General features: G+C 39.9%; 1 protein-coding gene across 2 annotated transcripts; it reads right to left on the reverse strand.

Moving 5' to 3' along the window:
• Nucleotides 1-1,512: 1,512 nt before the first annotated feature.
• On the reverse strand, nt 1,513-15,875 carry LOC141967141 (protein-glutamine gamma-glutamyltransferase E-like). 2 transcript variants are annotated; one of them, XM_074920585.1, is made up of 13 exons: nt 15,419-15,428; nt 13,378-13,545; nt 12,831-13,073; nt 12,174-12,292; nt 11,537-11,665; nt 9,899-10,076; nt 9,603-9,738; nt 8,637-8,740; nt 7,524-7,769; nt 5,765-6,070; nt 4,036-4,193; nt 3,696-3,829; nt 1,513-1,861 (listed from the first exon to the last, which is right to left on the reverse strand). In XM_074920585.1, exons 1-13 carry the CDS (start codon nt 15,426-15,428, stop codon nt 1,714-1,716), a joined length of 2,079 nt encoding a protein of 692 aa, XP_074776686.1. In that variant the 3' UTR covers nt 1,513-1,713. The 2 variants fall into 2 exon arrangements, with proteins under 2 accessions (XP_074776686.1, XP_074776685.1); XM_074920584.1 differs by having other exon boundaries at nt 13,378-15,875.
• Nucleotides 15,876-25,713: the final 9,838 nt, after the last annotated feature.

Here is a 25,713-nt window from a genome sequence, read left to right on the forward strand (position 1 = left end):
TTTCCCTTGTTTCAGAGCCTTGAAATTGCAGTGCAGTTTGCTAACTTTTAGAGAAAAACATACTCTTTTATTTCATTCATAGCCTTAACAATTTTGTCTGTTGTTCAGGCATTGCACTGCCATGTCCTCAGGGTAACCATATTGCACCTTATGCTTGTCTTGTTACTACTCTTTACTAGAAAGCAGAGATCAGTATAACTTCTACAAAAAATGTTGCAGAATACATTCTGTGAGTCTGTATCCATGTAGGCACACATTTCGTTAGACACATTAACTTCCTGTGCTGTGAAGTGTTGCAGGGAAGGGTGTTACTTTCCTTTTAGTTCCCCCCAGAGGTCCAAATTCTAAGCTTCTCTCACTCCTGCTAGTGCAATTCACTTGACTTAAACATAGTCTGCTTGTTTTCATGTGTGCAAGAGATGTAAAAAGAAGTCTTTAAGTGTATATCCACATTCTAAATCCCACACTGTGCTTGAGCTTGAACTTCTACTGTTTGGACTATGTGATGACAGCTCTTGGCTCTGGCAAGTCTTGAGGAACATCAGGAGAAAAAGAGAAGGTACCCCTGTGGGCTACTTGTGCAGCCTCACTGCAGCTCATCTCATGTCCAGTATGGTCTTGTGCTGACATCGTGTGACTGGCAGTGGAAAACGAGGTGACTGCAAGTGCCCTCCTAAAGCAGTTTTGCAGGCTACAAGGACAAAAGGAGTTGATAGCCAGTATGAGCTTGGGCTGCTCATGTGACAGTGAGGAGTCCCTGGGGCAGGTCACAGGTACCCTGGGCTGCCTGGTGGAAGTGGCAGCAGAGAGCTGCCTCCAGGCGCTTGTTAAGATTTTACTGGCTTCCTGGCCCAGCAGTCCAAAGTGGAACAGAGCAGTAGTTTGACTTTCCATTCACTTCATCTATGCAGGTCATTTTCAGTCAGAGGCTGACTTACTGTTGTACAATTACTGGCCATAAACCAAGTCACTCACTGGGCTACGCCTAGTTCACTTGTTCCTGGAACCCAACTTTTGACCCATACTTATCCTCCCATAAAGGGTTTAAGTAAGCTTTACTAAACTTGAACTCTGAAAGATTACTTCCTTCTATAGTGAAGAATTCCTAACTCTTCTCAAGTTAAAATAACCCTGAGATTTAAGATTATCCTCCCTTTGATTCCCAGAGAAGACTAAGGTTTGTCAAATGGCTCTCAAAATGGACACCACCCAAATTCCTTTTGAACATTCCTTATGCCTCATTTGGTCACTCTGATTTACCAAAAAAAGCAAAAATGTCAGGACAGACTTTGCAGCAAAAAAGACAAAGCTAAATGACAGAAATCGTGCAACTCATACTGGCTACTTTCTAGTATCACAGTTGCAGTAAGGAGAAACACAGCTTTGAAAGTCCACTGTGTAAGGTTTTGAATGTGTGGAAATGAGTTTATGAATGTTTGTGCAAAAGTCAAACTGTCTCTGAATAGAAGGCAAGATGCTCTTTTTAGTAACATGGACGCTCACAACAGTAAATGTATTATCAACTATCCCTCAGTTTATTTAAAATTACAATGTAAGTTTTCAGTGATGTTCTGTTGGTAACACCTTATCAGAGGAAGCAATGGTTTTGTATTGCTAATTTTCTCATTGTTTTCTTATACAAGATCTCTTGTATATAATATTGCATTTTATTTGATTTATACACACACAGATTATTCATTGTATATCTTCATGTTAGTCAGTCACATTTACCAGCTTAAAGGTCTTGATATTTGCAAATTTATCACAGGAGAAATTAACAAGTAGATGTTTGGGACCCGTCTCAAAAGGGATGAGTTTAAACTTTGTACTGGATTTCTCACTGGCTTTCAGTGGTGGCACGCTAGAAATAGGAAACAAAGGGAGAAATATAAGCTGAAAACAGGCTTATGCATCATGCTTGAGTTTCCTTGCTAACCATCTCCCATCTTAAGTAAGAATTCCTATCAGTTTAGTATAGGATGGCCATGAAAAGACCATACAGAATTTGGCTATCTGATATGTATTTAAATACTCAAACCTATACATTAAGGTCTCTCACAAATATGTTAAACAGATAAGCACACAAAGGGGGACATGCTAGTATTATATGAGATAAAACTTCGTGGCAGAACGAAGGGTGTAAAGCACATTGTTGAATTATCAAAAAAGAATAATCTGAGACCATGAAGAATGTTAATACAAACTCCTGTATTAGAATAGATTGTAGCACCAAGAAAACCTCAGTGTTTACACAGTGGGAAATTCTGAATGGAAGCCAAAATGTTTAAAACCAGCATGTTTCGTAATTCTTGGAAACTCATGTTTATGGTTTTCCCAACCAGCCTTACCCTTACCTTGTCATAGTGTCTTGTCTTGCCTGAGGATAAAGTTGATTGTGATAGACAATGTGAGGTAGCTAAATTCCCTCAGGAGAGTTTATAAATTATGGGATAGACAATTCCTGGTTGCTCAAGCAAAATGGCAATGTTAAGTTGCTATGTATGTTTGTTTGTGTGGTTGTTTGTGTATTCACTTAAAGAGCACACTCCCATATCCCAGGTATTTTTTAGAAATAACTGCATTTGATAACATATGTCAAAATTTGTGTGCAATTCTGTATATGTACAAGATATAAAATCAAAACATGAAAATAGGAGCCTGGGATCTATAGTAAAAGGAACCCATTTTATTCCAGTCTTCTCATTCACCATCTCAACACCATCTAATTGTTTCTGGACTCTGTTTATTAATCTCCCAAAAGAAATTTTGTAGAGCAGAGCTTGAAAATCGGTGTGCCTGTAGTTCTTGTATTGGAATGTTGGGGTTTTTTGTAATTAAAAAACAACCCAACCCAAACTTTTATTGTAATGTTCAGTGTTTTTCCTATTCTCTTCCTGCCTGACTCATAGATTTCAGCTGTGTTCAAGTTCCAGGCCTTAGTAAAGGAAATTCAGTCATCTAAGGAGTAGCTGCTGGACATGGTTTAAAGCTCTTCTTTAAAAGCTGTCCTCCTTAGTTGTGATTTATTGTGTCTGGAATGGCTATGCATGGAGCATACTTGGGGTTGTACTTTTCAGAGGTACCACCCTTTGAGATCACAACCTGTGTCTAAACAATCTCTGTTCATTTTTTTTCCCAAAGCTGGGGTACTGGTGCATCTGCTTTTTTTATTTATGTCTGCCTGTTTGATGTAAATGCAAATTGTTAGAAGGCTGAACACCCAGATTGGTACCTGCTGTCCCTTTAATAAAATGGGGGAAAAAAAAATCCTGGTTAATATATGCTATAATTTGGGTATAGTATGGACAGGAACAGTCATGTATCCTGTTGTTGGCCCTGTGGTTAGAACAAGAAGGTTCAACCTGTCTGGCCTATAGCAGCACAGACAGCCTCAGCAAAATTTAGCATGAGTAAGCATGTATTTTTTCTGGAACTGCTAGATAGGCAGGAAAACAAGTTCTGCCAACTATGACAGCAATTATTTGACCGCCCAAACTATGGAGCAAAAGCCTAGCTTAGATGAAGAGCTGGTTCAGAGCCGTGTGCTTCATTATGAGGTGTTACACTGACTGGCCTCCCAGGTTACAGCAAGAAGAAAACGCTGTTTCATCCCACTGTTGGACTCCAAGTCACCTATGCCTGTGTTCTTGCTCATGTAGGCTTAATAGCTGGAAGGAGGCATTTCTCATACTTACTCTATCTCAAGAATTCCTCTGAGCAGGTCATTGCCTTCTACCTGCAGCACACAGTCCATCACTTCCGTATCAATAGGATTGGTAAATATCACTTCCACATCCACTTCTTTATTCACTTTTGCTTCACCAAGTACCTGTGCAAAGAAAATGCTTTAAAGTCCAGGCTCTTGGTATTCTTTTCTATCTGAGCCTTTTCAGTCATCAGAAGAAGAGACACTAAGAGATGCTATGATGGACCGTGGCAGAATGTGAGCAGAACATCTTTCAGGGAAGAAAGCACATAAGAGCTCAGCTTCCCCTTTCTCTGCCACTGCAGTTAGAGCAAAGGGACAGCATTTACCTGTAAGTCAAGGGCAGGGTTGTCCAGGGTGATGTCTCTTTGCACTAGCACTTGAATCCCACCTTCTACATGACATAAAGCTGTTACCTGGATTGTATTGTCTGTAGTTAACTGCTGTTGATATTCAGTATACAATATCTTAATGGGAAATTGTTTCTCTGGATGAAAAAAGAAAAGAAATTGATATACACTTTTATAAGCTCAGAGTTTCATACCTAATGTTAGTATTTTCCTTTTATGCTGTGTCTGGAACTAGGAAATCACTTCCGAACTCAATTCCTGCAAATTTATCTGTTTACTCTATAGAGAGAGTGATTTCTTCAGTGTTATTCCCCCCTCCATTCCCTACTACCATATTGCATGGTTTGTTTTCTTCCCAAGTGCTCTCAAGGATAAGGTAGCTGGTGCTTAAGGAGTTTTACCAGCGCCACTCCGTTTGTTATGGGACGTGCTCTGATGGGCCTCATCAGTCCTATTTGCTCATGATGTACTGAGACGAGCTGAATGACATCTTTACATTTCTTTTATCTTTTCTAACCCTATCTGCATTTATTATCATGTGTTTTTACAGTAGTTTCCGTGCTGTAATTCAAATCAAAGAATACTGGATGGAAAGGAATCTCCTGTCTCTGAATCCAGGCAATTCCATGGTTTTGGCCTTTCATACAATAAACATCAAGTTCAGAAGCACTGTAGAGTAGCTATGCAAACACTGAGCCAGAAAGTACTTTCCAGCAGTATACAGCAGATGAAAAACAGAAGAAAAGATGACAAGTCACCATTGCAAAGTCCCACAAAGGTAAGCAAGAAAATGGGCGCAGTGTGAATTTCCTAGATTCCTCCAGTAGCAATAGATTTGTTAACTACTGCATGACTAATAAAATAAAACATAAACTGTCTTCGCTGAGAGTCCTAATGCTTTAGAGGAAGCTGATAGATCCCAACTCCAGAAGTCAAATTACATATTAAAGAAATTAAGTATTATTTCTTCTCACTAGTAATTCAAAGCCTGAGATTAATACAATATAGTATCAGCTGTGAATCAATGCTCTTTCAGTTCACTTTAGAGATGCTGATATATCTATTATCCCAAGCTCCTAAGGGTAATTTAATTTCACCTTTCCAGCAATACTCATATTTACGTAGAGAATTTCTTCCATAAGGTTATTAAACTCCTTCTGCAAAAAAAATGTTAAAATATCTGAGGTTCTTTACTCCTCAACAGTTCTTTGATAGCAGCATTCTTTTCTGTGGAGCTTAGCAGACTGTTTCAGCTATTTCTATTCCTCACATTTTAATTCCATTCTGATGTGCTAATGGACCAGGTTTCTTGTTTCTGCTCTTAGCCATGTCCTGTTAACTTTCAGTAAGGCCCCTCTTAATTCACTAGAACACATTTAATTGGAGTCAATTTCTATGCTTTTATGTTGTCCTTATCTTTTTGTAATGCAAATTTTGTTAAATGAAACTTCATGTTTACTCACCATTTTCTCTTCATTCCTGAGATATATTTTCCACAATGTGAATAGTACTCAAGAAAATGATGGTGTGAAACAAACATGTTTTAATATGTTTGTAAGTGCAATGTAATTTTTTTTCAGCCTTTTCTGCATAGAAATTTAAGACTGCAGTTTGTTAGAGCTTTTTTCCCAAAGTTGACCAGCTTCTAATGCCCATTTACTGATAAAACAATTACACAATTATGATTAAAAGTTAGTTAAAAAACTACCTTCCCTAGGAGATAGCGTGACAGATATGGAGTCCTTCCAGATCTCATGAACTGGTCTTCTAGTGTACACAGTGCTCCAAGCAGTCATATTTAAATGAACAGTCTTAGCATCAGACTGTAGGTTTGCAAGAACCAGAATTAGATTGAGATCTTTCCCAACTTCTAAAGGGCCAGCCACCTTGAATTTCCCTGAGATGTCAGGCTTTTGATCGATTTCCTGTGGTGTTGGTGCTGTAGGATCAAATTTATCCTCAAGTCCCAGCTTCTTACGGGCTTTTTTAAAAGTATCTCTTTCTTTTGTAGAGCCTGTGAGAGACAATGACAAAAATTATCCTCAACAATTAACAGGCATCTTTTATTTTATGTGACTGCTAGAGAAAAGCCAGCAGAACATAGTGTCTGTACTTACTGATGAACAGAGCCTCTGTTTTTCACAGTCGCACCAAATTTTCTGGATCTGCAGTCAAGTAATGCCACTGCCCCTCTAATAGCATTTTTTTGTAACACAAAATCTTAAGTCCAGAGTTTCTCATTCGTCCCATTTCTATCTCTTTTTGTGGTTGTAATATTCAGAAATGTGAATTAGTAATTGCTAATACAGAAAAGGCCCCTAATCTAAGGGAAGACTGGAGGGACAGTGTGATGGGTGGATGCTGGCTAGCAGCCAAATGTCCACCCAGCCTCTCACTCACTCACTCCCCATTCCCGCAGGATGGGGAGAAAATGGAAGGCAAAAAGCCTCATGGATTGAGATAATGACAGTTTAACAGGGAAAGCAAATAGAGGAATACACTCACTATTCCACTTACGATTCTACCTGGGCAGGCAGATGTCCAGACACGTCCTGGAAAGCAGGGCCTCAACACATGTAACAGTTGCTTGGGAATACAAATGCCCTGACTGCGAACGCCCCCCATTTCCTCCGCCATTCACTGAGCTTTTATCGCTGAACACTAAGTCATAAAGCATGGAAGATCCCTTTGGTCAGTCTGGGTCAGCTCCTGGCTGGGTCCCCACCCAGCCTCTCGCCCACCCACAGCCTACTCAACGTGGCAGGGAAGGAGAGAGAAAGCCTTGGGGCTCTGCAAGTTCTGCTCAGCAGCGGCCAAACCATTGCGTGTTGTCAACGCCTTTAGCAGGGCAGCTTTGAAGAAAGTTAACTCCATCCCAGCCAGAGCCATTGCGCAATGGAGGCTAGTTATTTGGGCTCTGCTTTATCATGCTTTTTGCCCATCTGATACATATTTCCAATAGCAGTGTTCATTCTTTACACTTGCAAATTCAGTTCATGATTGTAATTTCTCCACTAGCAAACCCAAAGGTCTGACAAGTTTACATGCTGTTTGATTCTTTGAAAAAATTGCTTTTCCTGGGCCTAAGGGCTGATTTAGCTTAGGTTTCTTTAACAGGCCTTTCATCCCGCTGTCAAATAACTGGCCTGTAGAATAATTCTCACAAAGCAGAGGCAGTCAGTACACATTATCAATAGGCAGGCAAACAGTACATGCTTTACTCGGAGATCTTTGGACTTGCCTTATTTAGCTCTCACAAAGCAGCTCCATATCACGAAGGGCAAGGCAGTATTTTTTACTCTGTACCTTCTCTTCCCTTTTCTGTTAGAACTGAATAAACTGAGTATAAACTTTGCTCCAACCTATAGATGCCCAAAATTGCCCACTAAGAGGCTCCCAGCCTAAAGTTTATATACGTTTAGGAATGAAGCAGCTACTTAACCAGAAGAACCAGTGTTTTTATTTACCTTCTTCATATTTATAATCATTGGTGACATCTACACGATCGTCTTTACCAACGGCCTTTGTGCTGATGAATTGGCCGATTACAGTAGACTTAGAGAACATTAATGTTTTCTTTCCAGTTGCAGTGTCATAATTCCAGTACATACAGTCTGCATTCACTTCTGCAAATACGAATGGGCAGTCATAGTCCAGATCTACATCTCCTTCTTTGATGGCATTCCGTGAAGCAGGACCACACTGATAAATTCCTGTGTCATGGAGAAATAATAATTTAGACTTAATCAACTCTTTGACAGTAAGTAGATTACTAGGCAGATATTTATCAATGACTCCTGAATTGCCCAGTGCTGTTCTAGCCTTTTCATCCACATAGACTCTCATACCAGGCCAATCATCAATGTGTCTTGTGTTTATTTTGAAGGTACACTTGCTTTATTTTATATTATCCCTTGATTTTCAATAGCTCTGGATACCTACATTGGAAATATAGGAATTGCTGCAAAAGACTGCCTAGAAGTCTAGTTTGTTTCTTGACATCCACAGATGATCTGATGCTTTTCTAATGTGATAGATGGTATACTTTTCTGCAACCCTATTTCTGAGCAGGATGAGAAATTAATTTTACAGTGGTGTTGGAGAACGGCTTGCAGAGAGCAAGGCCATGGGTCTCTGCAGGAGCTGATTGCAGCCATCTGAGGTAAACAAAGGAAACAACCCAGGGTACAGTTATGCTTACAATGGACTGTTATGTTAACAAAGAGAGAAACTGAGGTACACAATGGCCTTGATGGTAAAAACAACCTTGGGAAAAAAGGCAGGCCAGAAGAAGGAAGATATTGTGACATGCCCGAGATGCCACAAGGGGCTGGGATATTATAATGTGGCCTTTTACATGTATCCAATAGATTTGTGAGTAGTATGCATGATTATTGTAGAGTGCTTATACAAGGTGTGATTTCTTTCAATAAAGTTGAAGCTTGCTCTGTCATTCACATTAAATCGGCTGCTTGCTTCCTCCGCCCGCCGCACAGTGGTTTCACTTTTTTTTTTCTTCTCTCTGAAAGTTACTGACTTTGTAATTTTTTTTTCATTATTCCAAAATAAAATCTGCTTACCTCCACTTTCTTCTTGGGGAGTTGCATCCAGAACTTGCCATCCACTGTATGAGGGGCCCAAGTCACTGCGGGAAAACCAGCTTTCATTCCAGACATGGAAATTCCTATGTGCAAGAATGAACAGGTAAGTTATTAGTATGTGTTTCTAAATTCCATTAATCAGACAGTTAAATGTATTAAATGTCTGAATTTGCAAAGGTTCTTATCTGAGACTGACCACTTGCACTCTGATCCTGACTATATTAATGAGGTAGAAGCTGAAAATTGCATTGTGGAACAGACATTCAAGACAACAGACATTTCAAGGGCAGAAAGCAAGTTTGTAAAATTATACAAAATGTCTTGAGCCTGTCTTTCTTCAAAAGTTCTGAGCGTGTGTACTTCCTTAGTTTTAGTTGTTTTCCTTATAGCACAATGCTACAGTTATCGCTTATATTTACAATGGGTCCAGGACAAACAAGTGAGGGACTGAACCTGTTGTTTGCTGAATGCAAGCTCGTATGAATTGCATTTGATGTTTAATGGTGGCAATAATTAAATTATTTTCACTGCAAATGATGTCACTGAAAAAAAAAAAAAAAAAAAAGACAGGAAAGCTGGTTCTGCTGAACTTTTTACAGTTTAATGTGAACTGTTTTTGAAGAATATTTCCAAACTAAGTCAAGTCCCACTGTTTGATATTTTCAGTGTAATACCACAACTTTTCAGTCATCTCTGGCATCATAACTGTAACTTTGCCTGCCCTGGCTTCATGTCACAATTCTCTGTTTAACTGAGAAACAATGAAAACACCAAATTTTGTAGTATTATTTTGTAGTATTTTTTTTCCTGATCCTGTGTGTGTGTAGTTGTTTTTAAGGCAGTTTTTAAGAAGGTGACAAAGCATTTGCTATTAGAATTTATACTCTGGACCTGAAGACTCTTTAGGGATTGATAGGTCCTACTATTAAAATCATTCAGCCTTACCATATGCTGTCAGCTGCCCTGTCCAAATGATTTCCAGAAGCATCGTAGAATTCATCCACACGCAGATTTCCATCTGCATCGTGGGCAGAGCTGAAATTCGTAATCGTACGAGTGGGGATCCCCAGACATCTAAGCACTAAAGAGTGAATAGAAGACCATAGTCAGCAGTATTTCTGAAATGCAAAGTTTCATATAATATACTAATGTCTCAAAAGACTTTCATGTAGGAGGTGATATTAGTGCTACTTTTAACAGAATCTGGGCCGTGTCAGTTACGTGCATGGTATAAAACATACCTGTAGTCAGTACTGCTGCAAAAACCCAGCATTGTCCATATCTAACTGGTTTGAATCCTGATTTCTTCCAGTTTTGCAGGATTTCACCACTTCCAGTCCAGCTGCTTGGACTTTTCCCACCCTCATAATTTCCACTCCAGTTTCCTAGCAGAACCCCTTGGTCATCATTGGCATTGACCTGTAAAAATATTCACTAAATTTATGATGAGGTAAATTAAGAGTTTACAACAGAGGTGGTAGTGGTAGGGAAGCAGGCAGGAGAAAAGCCTGGAATGACATTTTAGTGGACAAAAGTCACTGCTCCATGCAACTGACCTTCAGGAAGAAACCTTATCTTTTCAGGGAAATTAAAAATGTGTCCTATCCAGAAATGGAGAGCATTTAATCCCTCTTTCTCCAGGTCAAGTACAGAAGCACCAGGCAAGAAGGCAAACACCAGTTTTCAGCGAACCTTTCTGACATGAGGTGACACTGTGTGATTGAATGGCATCATCAGAGCATACCATGCAGCTAAGCTTTCAGAATGTGCCTGGATCACAATGTAGTGAGCCCTCAGCAAATTCACGTTAAATTAGGAGAAGTGGCTGACACAACAAATGGGGGGCACAGTCACCTTGAAAATCTTGCATACTGTGTCAATAGAAACCTCATAAAGTTCAGGAAGAAAAGGTGTAGATTTCAGAATTTGGGGTAGAATAACCTCATGTGTTGGTACAAGCTGGGAAGCAGCTGGCTGAGTGGCAGCCCATCTGAAAGAGGCCTGGGAGCTACAGCATGTGCCAGATTGAATTTGAGCCAACAGTGCTCTCTCATCAGAAGGGGAAAGCCCACACTAGGCTACATTGGGAAAAGTGTGACCAGGAGATTGAGGGAAGCTGTTAACCCCCTTTAATTATCCCTAGCGAGGCTGTGCCAGGGATCCTGTCTCCAATTTTGAGTCCCTCAGTTCAAGGGGATGTTGAGACGCTGAAGAGGTTCTAGTTGGGAGGGCTACCAAGGTGGTCAGGACCCTGGAGCACACAATCTACGAGGAGAAGTTGAGAGCACTGGGCTAGTTTAGTCTGGTTAAGGAGATAAGGGAAATGTAATAGCAGCTTACAGCCACTTGAATGGAAGACTCGTTGTCAGAGTCCCAACTTTTCTCTCTTGTGGCAGGTTTTATAATAAGAGGCAACAGTAGAGAGTTGTAGCATGGGAAAAATCGTATTTGACTAAGATTTCACTAAGAGAGTAGTGCAGCTCTGGACCAGTCACCCAGAGAGGCCATGACACCTCCATCCTTGGGGATTTTTAAGGCAGCCTGACAGATCCATCACTGAGCTGATCTAGTACCACTGTAGTTCCACTTCAAGTGGGAGGTTGGACTAAAGACCTCCAAGGGCAGGTCCCTCAGCATACCACCCCGTGTCTTATACTTTTGATTTGAATACTGGATGTCAAAGTGATAAGTATCAGAAATACTACAGATGAGATAAATCTAGCAGGCTCAGATCAGATGACCACTTAGGTGTTTCTCTGGCCCATCTTTCTGGTCCATACAAACAGTGGCCCAAAATTTACTGAGAAGTGTCATCATACCTACTTTCACTAATTACTTTAAAAGAACAGGACTTTGGGCTTTTTGAACATGTTGCTTACCATTGCACTGAGAACGCGGCCCAGATATTTGGGGTCATTTCGGTGAGATACATCTGTGGCAGGATCCTGACGATAGTTTAAGCTTCGATCCAGCATGGAAAGGCAAATATTGAGAATATCTCCTTGAAACTATGTTACAGAAATAAGTTAGTGTTCTGGAAACACAAATTACTCTACTGAAAACCAGAGTAAGTAGAGCCATGTAAGTGTTTGACTTTTTTTTTTTAAATCATGGAATTAAGTGCTGCAGCTCAGCCAGTAATTACCATATAAAAACGTGGCCTCTACAAACTGTGAAGATTAGAACTCAAAGAGCTTTTCAAAACTTGCAATCTGTGGACTTAAGGCCAGGACTTCACCTCTCAGCACTGCTACAGTACTTTACTGCCCAGCAGACACTAAGGTTCCTGCTGGCTGCACCTCCAAGTCCTAGGTCATATCACTGACTAGTCAATTCCAAATCTTCATATTAATCAATATAACAGGGCTTGGCACAAATTCTGATTTCAGTACCAGACTCCTGCTCTTCAGAGGTGTACGTACGAACTGGAAAAAGCAAACAAGCCCTGGTTACCCACCCAGTTCATGTGAAAATCAGAGCACGAAACACTGTCTGGTGTCTCAGTGCTGCATTTACCTGGCCAAAGTTCCATCCAAAGCTGTTGATATGATTTTTATTGCCTGCAAAAATTATGCCAAACTCTTCTAGCACATATTCCTCACACTCAGCCTTGTTAGGCATGAACACATCATCACCTGAAAAGCCAAAACAAAGAGGTATGTACAACCACAACAGGAAAAATAAAACAAAACCTCAGGAGCCTTGGTCTGCACCAGTAAGAATGCTTGCAGACATCCACCCTTTGCTGTTCTTGCTGTTCTAAACAGATTGAAACTTAGGATTTCCTATAATTAGACGAAAGGGTGGGTGTCTGACAGAGCTATAACACTGTCAGGTCTGGGAGAAGATGGCAGCTGGTAGATATGACTGTTGGTTCTAGAGAGACCAGACATACCTTCTAAACTTGTGCAGAAGTAGGGAAGCTCTGGCAAAAGCAGACCTTAATCTGCTTAAGCAGAATTTAATCTTATAGGGCAAGGAGCTCTCATGATACAGAGCTGATTTTATGTACCAGAAGGTCTCAAGAAACTGTTAAACCCTTTTCTCACTGATACATTATGTGGGAATGTTCACCCCTGTATTAAAGAAGTATAGATCAAATGGAGAAGCTGCAAATATTAATGAAGCTACAAGCAACTTAGTTCTTTCAGGGTAAATTTGACATGTTCATACCTGAAGACCAAGGGTTAAAGAGCAAAACAAAAGTGCCAAGGCTTGTGGGAGAGGAGCTGCCGATGGAAGTAGTTTGAACACTCAGCTTGTAACGTCCAATGACAGCGTTAGGTGGGCTGGAGATGGAGATGCTCACAGAGTTGGAACTGGTAGACTGTAGAACTGCACTCCAGCTCTCCTTGCTCACTGTGCTGGAGATACCAAATGTGGCCTGGGTCTTAGCCAGCTTTGAGGGTTTTGGACCTTTTAAGGAAAATAAACAACATGTTTTTCCCCCAGCTTGCTGAAATAGAGATTTAGTTGTCAACAAACTCAGCAGGGATGTAACCCTCCCCTCTCAGAGGAATCTGTGTCAGTTGGAAACTGAGGAAAGGTCTCACTGCTAGCTGAGATGGGAGTAATACAAACACCTCAAGCAATTCCATGGCTATGTGAACCATCATGTTGACTCTGAGGTATTATCTTGCTGCCCTAGAGCACATAATCAGGCCAAAAGAATGTCACAAGGCAGCATTAGTCTTTCTGTGAAAGAAGTTGTGAACCATACCTGTTTCTGCGATGAATGTTAAGTTTTGCTCAGGCTGTTCTGTTCCATTGAAGGTGACAGTGAAGGCCTGTCCTCTCCTCACAATCAACTCTTTGCTAGAAAATTTACTTGTCTGGTGATCTCTTGCATTTTCTTTCAGGTGCCAGTTGGTACTTGGCTGCATTGCAGCTATGAAAAAGTGAGAAGAGCAAGAAAACTTGAGGGTCCGTCCAACGAGGAAGGAGCGCAGACACTCTCGCAAGGATTGCATTTTACTTTCTACAGGCAACTAATACCCCTGTGAGGTTTCCACCAAAACTAGAAAAAAATTATTTGTCAGCATTTTTTGTGAGAGAGAGACTTGGTCTTGCATAGACTGTTAGAGATTATGTGTATAATTAAATATAGAAGGAGTAGTATATCCAGTACTAAAGAAAAATCAGAAGGGCATCTGAGACACCACTGAGAGAAGAGAATACTTGTGAGTCACTTGGATGAATCCAGATAATTCTTTCAAGGTGTCATTTGTTCCAAGACATGGTGTTATACTAACAAAGGCACAGCCCTGCTCCTCTGAATAAGAAATGAAGAAACCTGATTGGGCTGGGAAACACATCTGCATTTTAAACCATGACGTGGGATCTCTAGCCCCATTTGCTAGAGACTTCTGACATATATGCCAGCCGCTCTCTGTTGGAAGCACCTAACAAGAATATGTTAGAATATGTTGATGGACACTGGGCTGTCATCTGGGAAAGATGGCAGAACTGGAGAGAGAACACTTCTAAAATAATATGTGTGAAATAGTATGTGTCAGAAAGCACGTATATGTGAACCCTGGCTTCAGTCAGAGGCCAAAGAATAAGCCTCTGAGACTGGTTTGGCTCTGACATCATCAGAGCCTGTGGTGGGTTCTTTATAGAAGGTAGTTTGAATGGTTGAACTGAAGTGCAGAAGTACAGAAGAAAAAGATTTTTTTTCTCCTAAGGGCACTGTGTGTTTTTTAAGAATATTTTTTTTTATTCTCCATATTCTCTGCCCCTCCTCCACACCCCACACCCGACCCCCAAGGGAGAATAGGAAAGAGTAGGAGTATTATCCTTAGTAGTGGCACACAGCTACCCTGTGCCATTATCGAGTAAAAAATCATTATCCCATGTTCAACCAGATTTATTAGTATAAAGATTTTTTTTTAACAGCATGATCTTAAGTTTATCAAGTTTAGGCAAGCCTTGAAATAACTACATTAGTAGTCTTAGCAATGTAGTCACAGTTCAAATAGGGGGAACATATTTTTCTACAGTATCCAGGCAAGCAGCACGTACTTTGATTCTTCAGGAACATACCTACTTTAAAATAAACCAGACATCTTCAGAAAGATAGCAATCAAGCACATCTATTGTAGAACAAGCGGAGGAATGAGGGAGATTTGTCTTTAGCAAGGCAGGAGTTATCTGGCAAGGGTGGAAAATCAACACTGATCCATTTATAATAATTAATAAACTGGTCAATTTGCATATGTATAAATATTAGTATATAAGCAAAAAAACCTCACTGCAACAAACAAACCACCAAAAAAAATTCCCCTAAATTTTTGTATCCTCTCTGCCTTAACTTCAGGTTTCAACCTTCTCTGCTTATTGTAGCCTCCCTCTGCCTTTGCAGTGATACCTGCTGCAAGTTCTGCTTTGCTGCTTTCTCTCATGTCAGATTTGTCAGTCTCTCATTTACACTTGTCCGATGACTTCAAATAGCTGCAGACTTTCCCTTCCTTCCTATTTGCAAAACACATTTTTACATCAGATAATTGTTCTAAATCTCATTCTGATAAGCCTGTTTTTCCCATGCGCCTAATAAGTGAAAAAATGCAATTCCAGAGAAAATCCTTCTCCTGACTCTTGATGGAGGAATTTTCTCTTTGTTTGTTTGGGTTTTTTTTCTTGGATCAAAACTCCTTAGAGAAGTACTGATCCTTCAGTGTCCATTAGAGAACTGAATATGAGGTATGGATGTAAGGAAGTAACAAACAGAGCACCACAGAAGGGGCTTCCCCCTCGCTCACCTTGGCCCATATCTGATCAATACGTCCTGTATAAGCAGCTTCTGGAGCTTTCCTCTGAATGGCCTCCTCTACTTCTGTTGACTCAAGGAATGACTGATGCCTTTCACTTCTTTAAAAGTCGAGGAGTAAAATTGCCTGCTTGCAGTATTTCCTGCAGGGGTGGAGCCTAAATAGCCTTCTTTGCTCCTCATCCTTTGTCTGACCAAGAGGACTTGAGGGTTCATTTTTCATTCATTTTTTCCTCTCTCAGTGTGCACATCCTGATCTCATTTCCTTGCAGCGTAACAGCTGAAGCTTGGACAATATTTATCCCTAACAGTCTGGCCACTCATTAAGAGTTTCTTAATGTATTTAAATTTATAAGAATCTCAGCATGTAGTTGCTTTTCTTTCTGTTCTAATGATAAAATTATAGGAATAGCAAACTCCTGCTTGCACAACATTGCTTTTAATTTGGAATACTTCATGAGCAATATTTACAGTGACTTTTTCTTTAAATTAATTCACTGAATCCATTGTTCACCTGGAGCTGCTTTTTTTTTTTTTTTTTTTCCTGGTGCATTGTAGTAATTGCAAAACAATGAGCAAGCTCTTGCCTCTGTCCCAAATTTAATCAGGCTGAATTTAAAGAACCAATTTTTCATTTAGCACATAATTACTGTTTAACAACCTTAAATAGACAAGCATTCCATGTCATATTTGCATGATATACTGCAGAGATGATAGGTAAGTACACTTGTGACTTGCGATAAAATAGCTATCATTGTTTTCAGCTGGTACACTACTATTTTTTGTATAAGGAAATCTCTGAACATGCAGCTGGCAATGCTAATGTGCACACAAAAACCTTTTGTTTAATTTCAAGGAGAGTGATTTTTGCTTATGCTTTGCAGGTACTTTCTGTTAAGAAAGAGAGAGACTAATTCTGATACTTTTATGAAATGACCTGTAAAATTTGATATCCTTAATACACAGTTTTAAGGACGCCTCTGAGTGATACCCATTATGCTGGACTGGCCACAGCTATATGCCTTCCCAAATGCAGAATTTTAATTGGCTGGGCTCAGTGTTCAGCAGCTGACATGGTTCTATTTTCAGGTTTGGATCATGTTTGGAAATTTTGGAGTTGAAACTTGCTCAACCCATTTAATACACAGACATATTTTATTCATATTTCCTATAGAAAGGTGTTATTAGAAGAAACAGTTTTTAACTGGGTATAATTCAGACTACTGCTTTGAATATCTGTTCTTACTGTTATTTAGTCTTAAGAGGGACCATAGTTTTATCACATACAAAGCCAAATTGTGATTTTAAAATTATGACTTTAATTCTTAATTTTAAATTTTTTTAGAATTTGATTTTAAAATGTTAAGTCCAAACTTTAGAGGTTTCGGATGTTAAGCTGTGCTCTCCTACCCATACTTTTAAATTCTCTTAAATGACACACTAACAATTCTCAGAATAAATTTGTTTTAAGACTTCAGTCTATCCTTGGATACATATCAAAAGCATTTCTCTTTGACAGAAAGATAAGTTACTGTTGAAGAAGAAAAAAAAAAAGTGATTATTTATCAAATAGCTGCCGATGCTTATTTGGTCACATGTTTCACCTTTTTTTGTGTGACAGCAATAGTGTGCTGTATATCATTGTCCTATAGGTCAATGGCATCATTGGTTTTGGTATCTGATGGTATGATAGTGTAGTTACAAACAGCATGTTGCAAGAATACAGTCCATTTATTCTGGAAGACACTATGGCAAGGAGAACGAATCGTGTCTGTTGCATCAGTTTCTGGTGTTTATTCCCAGCTCTGGCTAAGTTGCCTTGCAGACCTCTAGTGTGCTTTGTTTGTAAAATGGATGGATGATACATACTGGACCTTTGCATTAAAGATTATGGGCAAAGTATGAGGGTTGAATTAATGAGAAATACTAATACTAGTCAAGCAGAATGCATCTGATACAAGCAGCTTCCTGCAAGCCAAGTAGTATTTTCAGAGCTTGTATGGTGGCTGTAAATGTAAGAATTGCACAGGTAGGTGCCTGAAACTGGTGGATAGCAAGAGAAGATTCTTTTGGACCTCAGAAAATGAAAGCTCTAAGCCATCTTAGTATTTGTTTCATGCACCCAGAATAAGCTATATCAGAACCATCTTTTGTAAACCAGTTCAGTCATGTAACTCATGACATCCTTTTCTGGTGATACCCAGATTTCCTCTCTCACTTCAGTAACTGTGTTAAAGAAGGGAATACATAGGAGGAAGAGTTCAGCACTGAACAGTGAAGGACATTTTTTGTAACAGACTAATTCCCCAGTATTATTTTCTCTCCTTCTTTGCATTGTCGTTCTCTTCCCCACCAACTATGTATGAATCAGCAGTGACGCTTGAATTCTATTAAATGTCACCTACTATTAATTGTGCCTATGTTTCAGGATGGGAAATCAGTCCCTAGAATAGCCTATCTGCTCCTTTATTCTTTCTGAGCACATCTCTTTCTTACATAGCGTTAATGCACCATGCTACAACCATATGGCCATGACTCACTGGGAACCACCTTAGTCCTCTGAGAAGTTTGAGCTATTTTATCTCCTCTTGCATTCCGTTGCTGGATAATTAAGCAAGGAATTTCATAAGCAAAATCCACTCCTCCTATCGCAGATACAAGAAGTCAAGTGGTTTTCTACAGCTATACTCTATTAGTGAACCACTCTAGGGAGAGACCTGGGCCCTTAGAACAGGAGTAGTGACTGACTTGGATCAGCACTCTTCAGGACTAGAACCCCCTGATGTAAATTGGTCAAGTCCATATGGAAAAAAGCATTTGGCTGAGATCTTTTGTATATGTTGTCCAAGATGTTCTTATTTTCTGTCTTCCTCTTCCATTCACAATGGAACAGCAGTGCATTTTGAATGGAAGCCTGCAGACTACTGCATCCTGAAGCCTTCTGGAAGTTGCTGATTGTTCCTGACGTTCTCCAATAGCCAGACTTTGAAGGCAGCTGAACTTGGCACAGTCAGCTCCCATATTGTCTGTGTAAAGTAGGCTACCCTGTTAGCTGGGCTCAGATCTTCTCTTGAGATTTTGGCTCATTCCAGATGAGATGGCTCATTCCAGAAGGGAGATTGACAGTGACATAGTAGTGGCATGTACTAATATGTGAACTTCAAAAACTACTGTGGGACCAGTACGGAGAAATAAGCCAAAGTGACAGCACACAGACTGGGATGAACCTATGCTAGGCTCCCCAGACAGCTCCCACATACTCATGCACAACCTGTTATTTATAACCTCTTATATTTAAACGTATTTCCCTACCTCACCTACTTATGCACACATCTCTTCCATGGGAATGGAGCAAAGACATTATTTGGAAGTTTTAACTTCCAGCTACTGCTGCACACTCATAAGCAAAGAAGACCTCCTTGCCAGCACCCGTCGCTACATCGCTCTGCTTATTTTTTCTAAGAATCAAACATGCCGTCCTGTTCTGCAGGCAAGTGCTCTTAATTCTAATGCGCAAACAAGATGCTTGCAGGTGTGACTCATGCCTTAGTTGTAATGACACTGAAGCTTAAAAGTGACAGACAAGAAGCTGAAATAATTATTTTGAGTGTGAGACTGAAACAAATTGCTGAAACCTTAGTAGCAGTAGCATGCTGCAGACTATTAAAACCCTTAAAAAAATAAACCATGCTATCCAATTTATAGGATCTTTTTAGGTGCTTTTCCTTCTTCTTTACACACCACCTTCTGGATTCTGTTAAAGTAGATCCATTAGAGATTGGCCCACAGATGCATAAAAACGTTTTTGGAAAAAAAGTGTGTATTTTTCAGGATGTATGTCGGGGCATCAGGAGGAGCAGGGGAGAAAGAGAGAGTGTAAACAGTTACGTGCACACACACCTGCATGCAGATCCTCACAGTTTTTTTACATTAAAATTGTGCGTGACACTGTGAGAAGCATCCCTGGGCACATCTCCAACTGAACTGGAGCTTGGCTATTTCTTGGGCCCTGGGTATTTCACAAGCAGGTGCTGACCGTTATCAGCAAATACCAGTTTGTTCGTTAAATGCTGTTACTGCTTCCTGCATTTTGTGCAATGAGAAAATTGTGGTTAAGAAGGATAGGCTGGTGTATGACACTTAAAGAGGAAGGTTTTAGGGATCACCTTACTAAAATGTCTTGGCTAAGTTACTGGCAAATCATTGCTTAAGAGGAAGTGTTACAATGCAGAAACAATCGGTTTGTGTTTTTCCCCTCATTGCTGTAGATGAAGATTTTACTGTCCACTTTACTGTAGAGTTCTTTTGTTAAAAAGAAGGATTTTTCTACTTAGTCCAATCTTTCAGCTTGACTTATTGAATTGTGTTTTACCATTTATTTAAACTCTGCTCAGTGGAGGAGGTTTATGAGCGAATCAATAGCATTATGCCCATTGTATGCACCTGATTCCCTCCCAGCCTATCTTCCGCTCTTAAACAAGGAAGTATTTAGATGGTATTACACTTGGCAGATGCACTGAGTCAGTCATTAACTAAGCACTATCGGGCCATGCAAACAGCAGACCGATGTTGAGGGATGCTAGCACAAGTAGATCAAGTCAGTAACATGAATTATTTCAAATCATAGTATATGGAGGAATGCTTTTGTCCTAAGAGTTTGTGCAATCGATTCTCCTAAAACTGTGAGAATGGGGTAATCATGCCTCTTTTAACCTCCATGAGGGGAAGACAATGCCTGTTATTTCTGCGCTCAAGCCTCTGCTCTGTGGATGGTTGTTTTTTATTCATTTTCTGAGCTTTTAAAGTCTATGTCATATAGCCAGCAGAGCATGAGCTCTGTGCCTAGAAAAGGTAAAGTGGCATCATCTACACTCAGGCTTCATTATACGTTCTTACAGAGGTCTCACCAAGTCGGGCCTCAGCAAGAACATGGCCCACCTTGCTAAAGTGTACTGATTTTAGTATCTTTCCTCCTAAGACCTCACTGCTGGACATCTGCTTGCTTTGTCTGTATTTTAAAAGTGCCTTTGCCTTTCACGCTAATTTTAACAAATAGTTAAAATGGCATTGCAGTTTGCTGACTGAATCTACAGGAAGGAATCTAGGCCACAGTTTATTATTGGCACAAATATTTCCATTAACACAAGATTCATTCATATCTGAACTACTCTCAGATTCATTAAGTTTCATGCTAAAAGATAGTCTGCAGTTTGCCATAACTTCTTTTGTTCTATTTGCAGTTTTATAATATTTAACTCCAGTAAGATAATGGATGGATTATCTTCTTTTCCTTGTTTGTGTCTTTTGGAAAATTCAGGAGATCAAAATGCTGAAACAACCTATTCATAATCTCAGAACATAACCCCACAGAGAAGGCTAACATATGGTACATATTCAGTTGCCTATTTTTTATGCACAAAGAGACTTCTTTTTTTTTTTTTTTTACTTACCAGCCATGCTTCCTTGCTCCTCTGTGCCTTGGACTTTGTATTTCTGTGAGCAACTGTAGGCCTATATGATAAGACTTCAAGCTCTTGTTGTACGGCAGCATTTATAGAGAAAACTTCAGGCCTCTCCTTATGTTCAAACCAATTGTAATTCACATTAGGTGGGTGAGGCAGGTAAGTCATACCAGTGGGCATGTAAACTTCCTAGTGACCATATATTAGCTCATGGGTTTTAACACACTGCACTTATGCAATTCAAGCTATTTATCCAGAGGGTTGACTGAGATGCTTAGAAAAGTAGAGCATTTAATTGCATACCTGGAATCCAGAATTTCACATACAATGATGCATCACTCGGGAAGGGATGCTTTTTGAGTCAGTATGAATTAATATCTTTTCCTAGTATGATCCACAGATGAGTATTCATGCAATAAAAATATATATTCATAATAAAATTCATGGGGTTCACTCCCTATGAGTGTACTCATAAGTCTGGGAAAAAACACAAAACTTTTCATTTACCTCAACAGTCCTCTTTTGGGGATCACCACAGTAATGCCTTTGTGAATTATAAAAATGCTGTAATGTAATGTAAGCTACTATTAACTTGACAAACCACTGAATGCTGAATACTCTGAGGAGTGGATCTCAAGTGATAACTCTCCCTGCACAAAGAGAAACTTCACCCTCACGAAATAAAACACTCATTTTGTAGCAGGTACAAATTACGACCATAATTTGTGCTTCTATGGTGGTTACTCATCTAGTTTCTGACTATAGTGACACAACAATAAATGTTAAAATACTTTGATCTGCACATATAGGACATTTTATAGATACAAAGAAAATGAACTTGTTAGCATGGCCTCCCAATATTTTATCTTTTTAGGCTAATTATTAATTTTTTGAATGAGTCCTCTAGCAATTTGATCATGGATCTCTCTCTCTCTCACCACCCACAACACAGGAACTTCCATTTCCTTACACAGATTTGAATAAGATATTTTGTCTCATTTTATTATTACTTTATCTCACTTATCTACAATGAGGAGAAGAGACCGAAGCAATCTCAGGAATGTGCTTACCCTGAAGAACTTGAAGGGTGGAAATTTCGTAAGATCAGAAATGGGCAAGCACAGTATCTATGTATAAAATGGGGCAAGAGGCATGAGAAAGAGCTGAGAAAATATAGTTGACATCAACTAGTTTGCTGTCAATTCCTGGAAAATACTGAAATAGGTAAATTTGTTGGCATCTAGAAGATGACTAACAGGTAGTGTGGACTTGCCAAGAAGTCAGTCAAGTCTATCTAATTATTTTTCCTTGACAGATAAATACACCAGAGGAGAAGTAAGAAGCAGCAGCTATCATACATCTTGGCTTTGGTTTGCAACAAGATCCCACATGGTATTTTCATAAGCACACTTTGGAAACACTAATTACACAAGATTTCTATTAGTTAACTGCATAACTTGTAAAAAAACAAATGCTGCATTGTTTCAACGGATCACTGTCAAACTAGAAGGGCATAGTGACTGAAGTGTGATTAAAAGTTGCCTTGGAGCTTTGATGTTTGTTAAATATGCTCTTTCTGTTGTTAGTAAGACATCAGCTGGATGAAGTACTATGTTAGCCCTGGGCTAACCTCAGCTGCATAATGTCAAGAATATAGAAAATGGAGAGCTTAAAAAAATTAGAGGGATCAAGTTGGATCAGTCTAAAACAGAGGCAACTGCAGAGGTGCAAAGATGATTTTTGAAAACGCTGAAAAGTGTTTATAGAAAGAGGAGGCCAGTCAAGGAGTCATGGTCTCTGACTAAAGACACTGAAGTGAAGCATAAAATAAAAATTTTGGCAGTGAAGAAAAGTACTCAGCTAGACCCTCTAGGTAGGTAATGTCCTACATTGTTAATGTTAAACATTTTTTCCATGGAGATTAAGAATGGACTGCATGGACATTTGTTAAGGATAATATATGTGTGTAGCTGAGCTGTACTTGGGGAATTTATGTTGATGTCAAAGCCTTGACACAGACACTTATTCCCCCTGTTGTGTACTCTTGGTACTTGATGCTGAACTGTATGATGTAGAGAAGGCCTTACTAGGGAAACTAAATATTCTGCATCCAGTGTTGATTCAGTCTCGTTTGCCTTGCTATTGCTTTATTACTGTGACTGACTTATCCACAGTGAATAAATGCATTGTCTCCTATGGTGAGGGGTTACCAAGTTACCAAGACAAGCCTGTAGACTTCTTGCACGTCATGTTCATCTTAAGAACTTCTCATTTCTGAGAAGTAATAGAACTTTTTGCATATAAACAGAGGAATGTTAGCACTGTATCTGTCCAGTATTGCATCAGTTGAGATTCATGTTTCTGACAGTATGAGCCAGTTCACAAGAATCACCAGGAAGCCCCACAGCAGACTTTCTTGATTTTCTTGTGAAGGGAAAATCTGTCCTATGTTCAGTCACTTGGGTACTTGTTCCCTGAAAGAAGGAATTTACATAAGTGACCTGAAAGTAACCACATCTTTTTCTGATGCAGAGAAAAGCTGCCTTCTTTTTAGAATTCATGAAAGTTCATTGGTGGTTTTTATACCTTAGAGCAATGAGTTTCACACACTAATTATGACTTGTGTAAATAATGTTCTAAACATTTCCTTTCTTCATTTAAGATCTACTAGTTCTTACATTGTCAAGGTTAAAAAGTACCCATGGCTTTGCTTCACTTTATTGTTCAGTGCTTTGTATTCCTCAAAAATATCATGTCTTATGATATTATAATCCTCTAAACTACATAATTTCAGACTTTTCAGTCTCTTTTCATGCTGATAGCTTGACTAGATCGTGCATTTCTGAAACTTGTTCAGTTTCTTTTGTATACTTTTTGATATAAAGGAAAAAGAATTGAACATGATGCAGCAGAGAGAATACACCATCAGTGAAATGGTGACAATGATTTTTAGTATTTCCTGATCTCTTTTTTATTAATGCAATTTTTGCTTGTTTGTTTGTTAGTTAAGCATTTGCTTAGCTCAGCCCACAAGACTATTTTTTCATCCTGTACAAAGGAATGGTGTCATAATGAGATATAAAGTAACAAGACTCTAGGCAAGATGTTTAGCTGTGTAGATGGATAAAAACAGGCATATTGGAAATCTTATGAAGAGAAGCTGCACAATACTATGAGGGTGGAATCCGTAATAAGCAAGGATAGGATTGGAGTGTATGAAATGAACTTGCAAGGGACTTGTAAATAGCATGCTCAGTGAGCTGATAACCGTAAGGAAAATGCTGCAATAGATGGACAGGCTGAAGGAATAAACTGGCTGAGATGGAAGAGAATATTGTTACTAGAGAGAAGCCAAGCAAGTGTGAAAAACTAAGGAGTAGAATTAAGGAGATCAGGAATTTGGATGGAGCACAGCAGGAAGTGAAGAGGAAGATAAAAAATTCATACCTTTGGGACAAAAGAGAAATACATAAATTAAAGATGGAAAGTTAGGCAGGAGTACAGCTAAGGGGAAGAGGAAATCCACATCTGATATTTTTTTCATTAAAGAAATATTCTCCCTACAGAGGAAAAAAGATCATAGACATGATGGAAACTAGGAGTGAGTCAAAAATGGAGAAAACTGAACCATAGTGATGGTTTGCTATTCATTAAAGTTCAGGAATAGTAGAACTGTGGAAGAGGAGAATGAAGTCTGAGGACATATCATCAGGAAGAGGTATTAAGGGAATCCCTAGCCTGGGGATGGCTGGAAAAGTGAGAACATGGTGAGGAAAAAAGTACATCATCAGCATATATATAAATACTGATTTCAAATCCTGTACTGAAATCCAACATGCTCTTTAAAATAGAATTAGCAAGACCTAGTATAAGAAATCTCACATGCCCACAGCTTTTCCATATTTTCCAGTTGCATCTGCTGGGCTAATAAGTGACAGTTTCACCCTGCAAATCTTCTTGTGTAACCTTGGACCATTAGAGCTACAGCAACAGTACCACTGAATAGCATTGGTATTTTGGCAATGCAGTTTGTCGTAAGAATGTAAAACAGTACTTCACCTGGAACTAAGTGCTTGCATCTTTATCCACAAATCCTTTGATTTATAGCTAGACGTTTCCTTCTTTTAGAAGGAAGTGCTAGGTAGTGCTATACACTGTGGCTGTATTCCACAATTTGCCAGTGGACTGGTGAGAGCTGGACTTCAGGTCCTTAAAGCAGGAAACTGCCAAGGACAGAGGCTGCTGGAGAGTCAGCAAGGTGCCGCCTTGTTTTGCATCAGTGCTGGAAAGTCCCAAAGGTTGTTACTGCTGCCAAGCAGGATGCACCATGCTGTCAGGGGTGGCAACTGCTGCAGGAGTAGGGGATCACAGAATCCCAGAACCATCTGGGTTGGAAAAGCCCTTGGAGCTCCTCCAGCCCAACCATGACCCTCACCCTGACCGTTCCCAACTCCCCCAGATCCCTCAGCGCTGGCTCAGCCCGACTCTTCAACCCCTCCAGGGATCCCGGGGACTCCCCCCTGCCCTGGGCAGCCTTGCTGGGCTGGTCCTTGGCTCAGGAGACTCATCCCCCCTCTCTGCACCCTTCTGTCAGGGAGTTGCAGAGGGCCAGGAGGTCTCCCCTCAGCCTCCTCTTCTCCAGACTGAACCCCCCCAGTGCCCCCAGCCGCTCCCCAGCAGACCTGTGCTCCAGACCCTGTCCCAGCTCCGTTGCCCTTCTCTGGCCACGCTCGAGTCATTCAATGGCCTTTTTGGGGTGAGGGGCCCAGAACTGAACCCACCCATCGAGGGGTGGCCTCCCCAGTGCCGAGCCCAGGGCTCAGAT

This window comes from Athene noctua, chromosome 16, assembly GCF_965140245.1.
Source record: "Athene noctua chromosome 16, bAthNoc1.hap1.1, whole genome shotgun sequence".
NCBI lineage: Eukaryota > Metazoa > Chordata > Aves > Strigiformes > Strigidae > Athene > Athene noctua.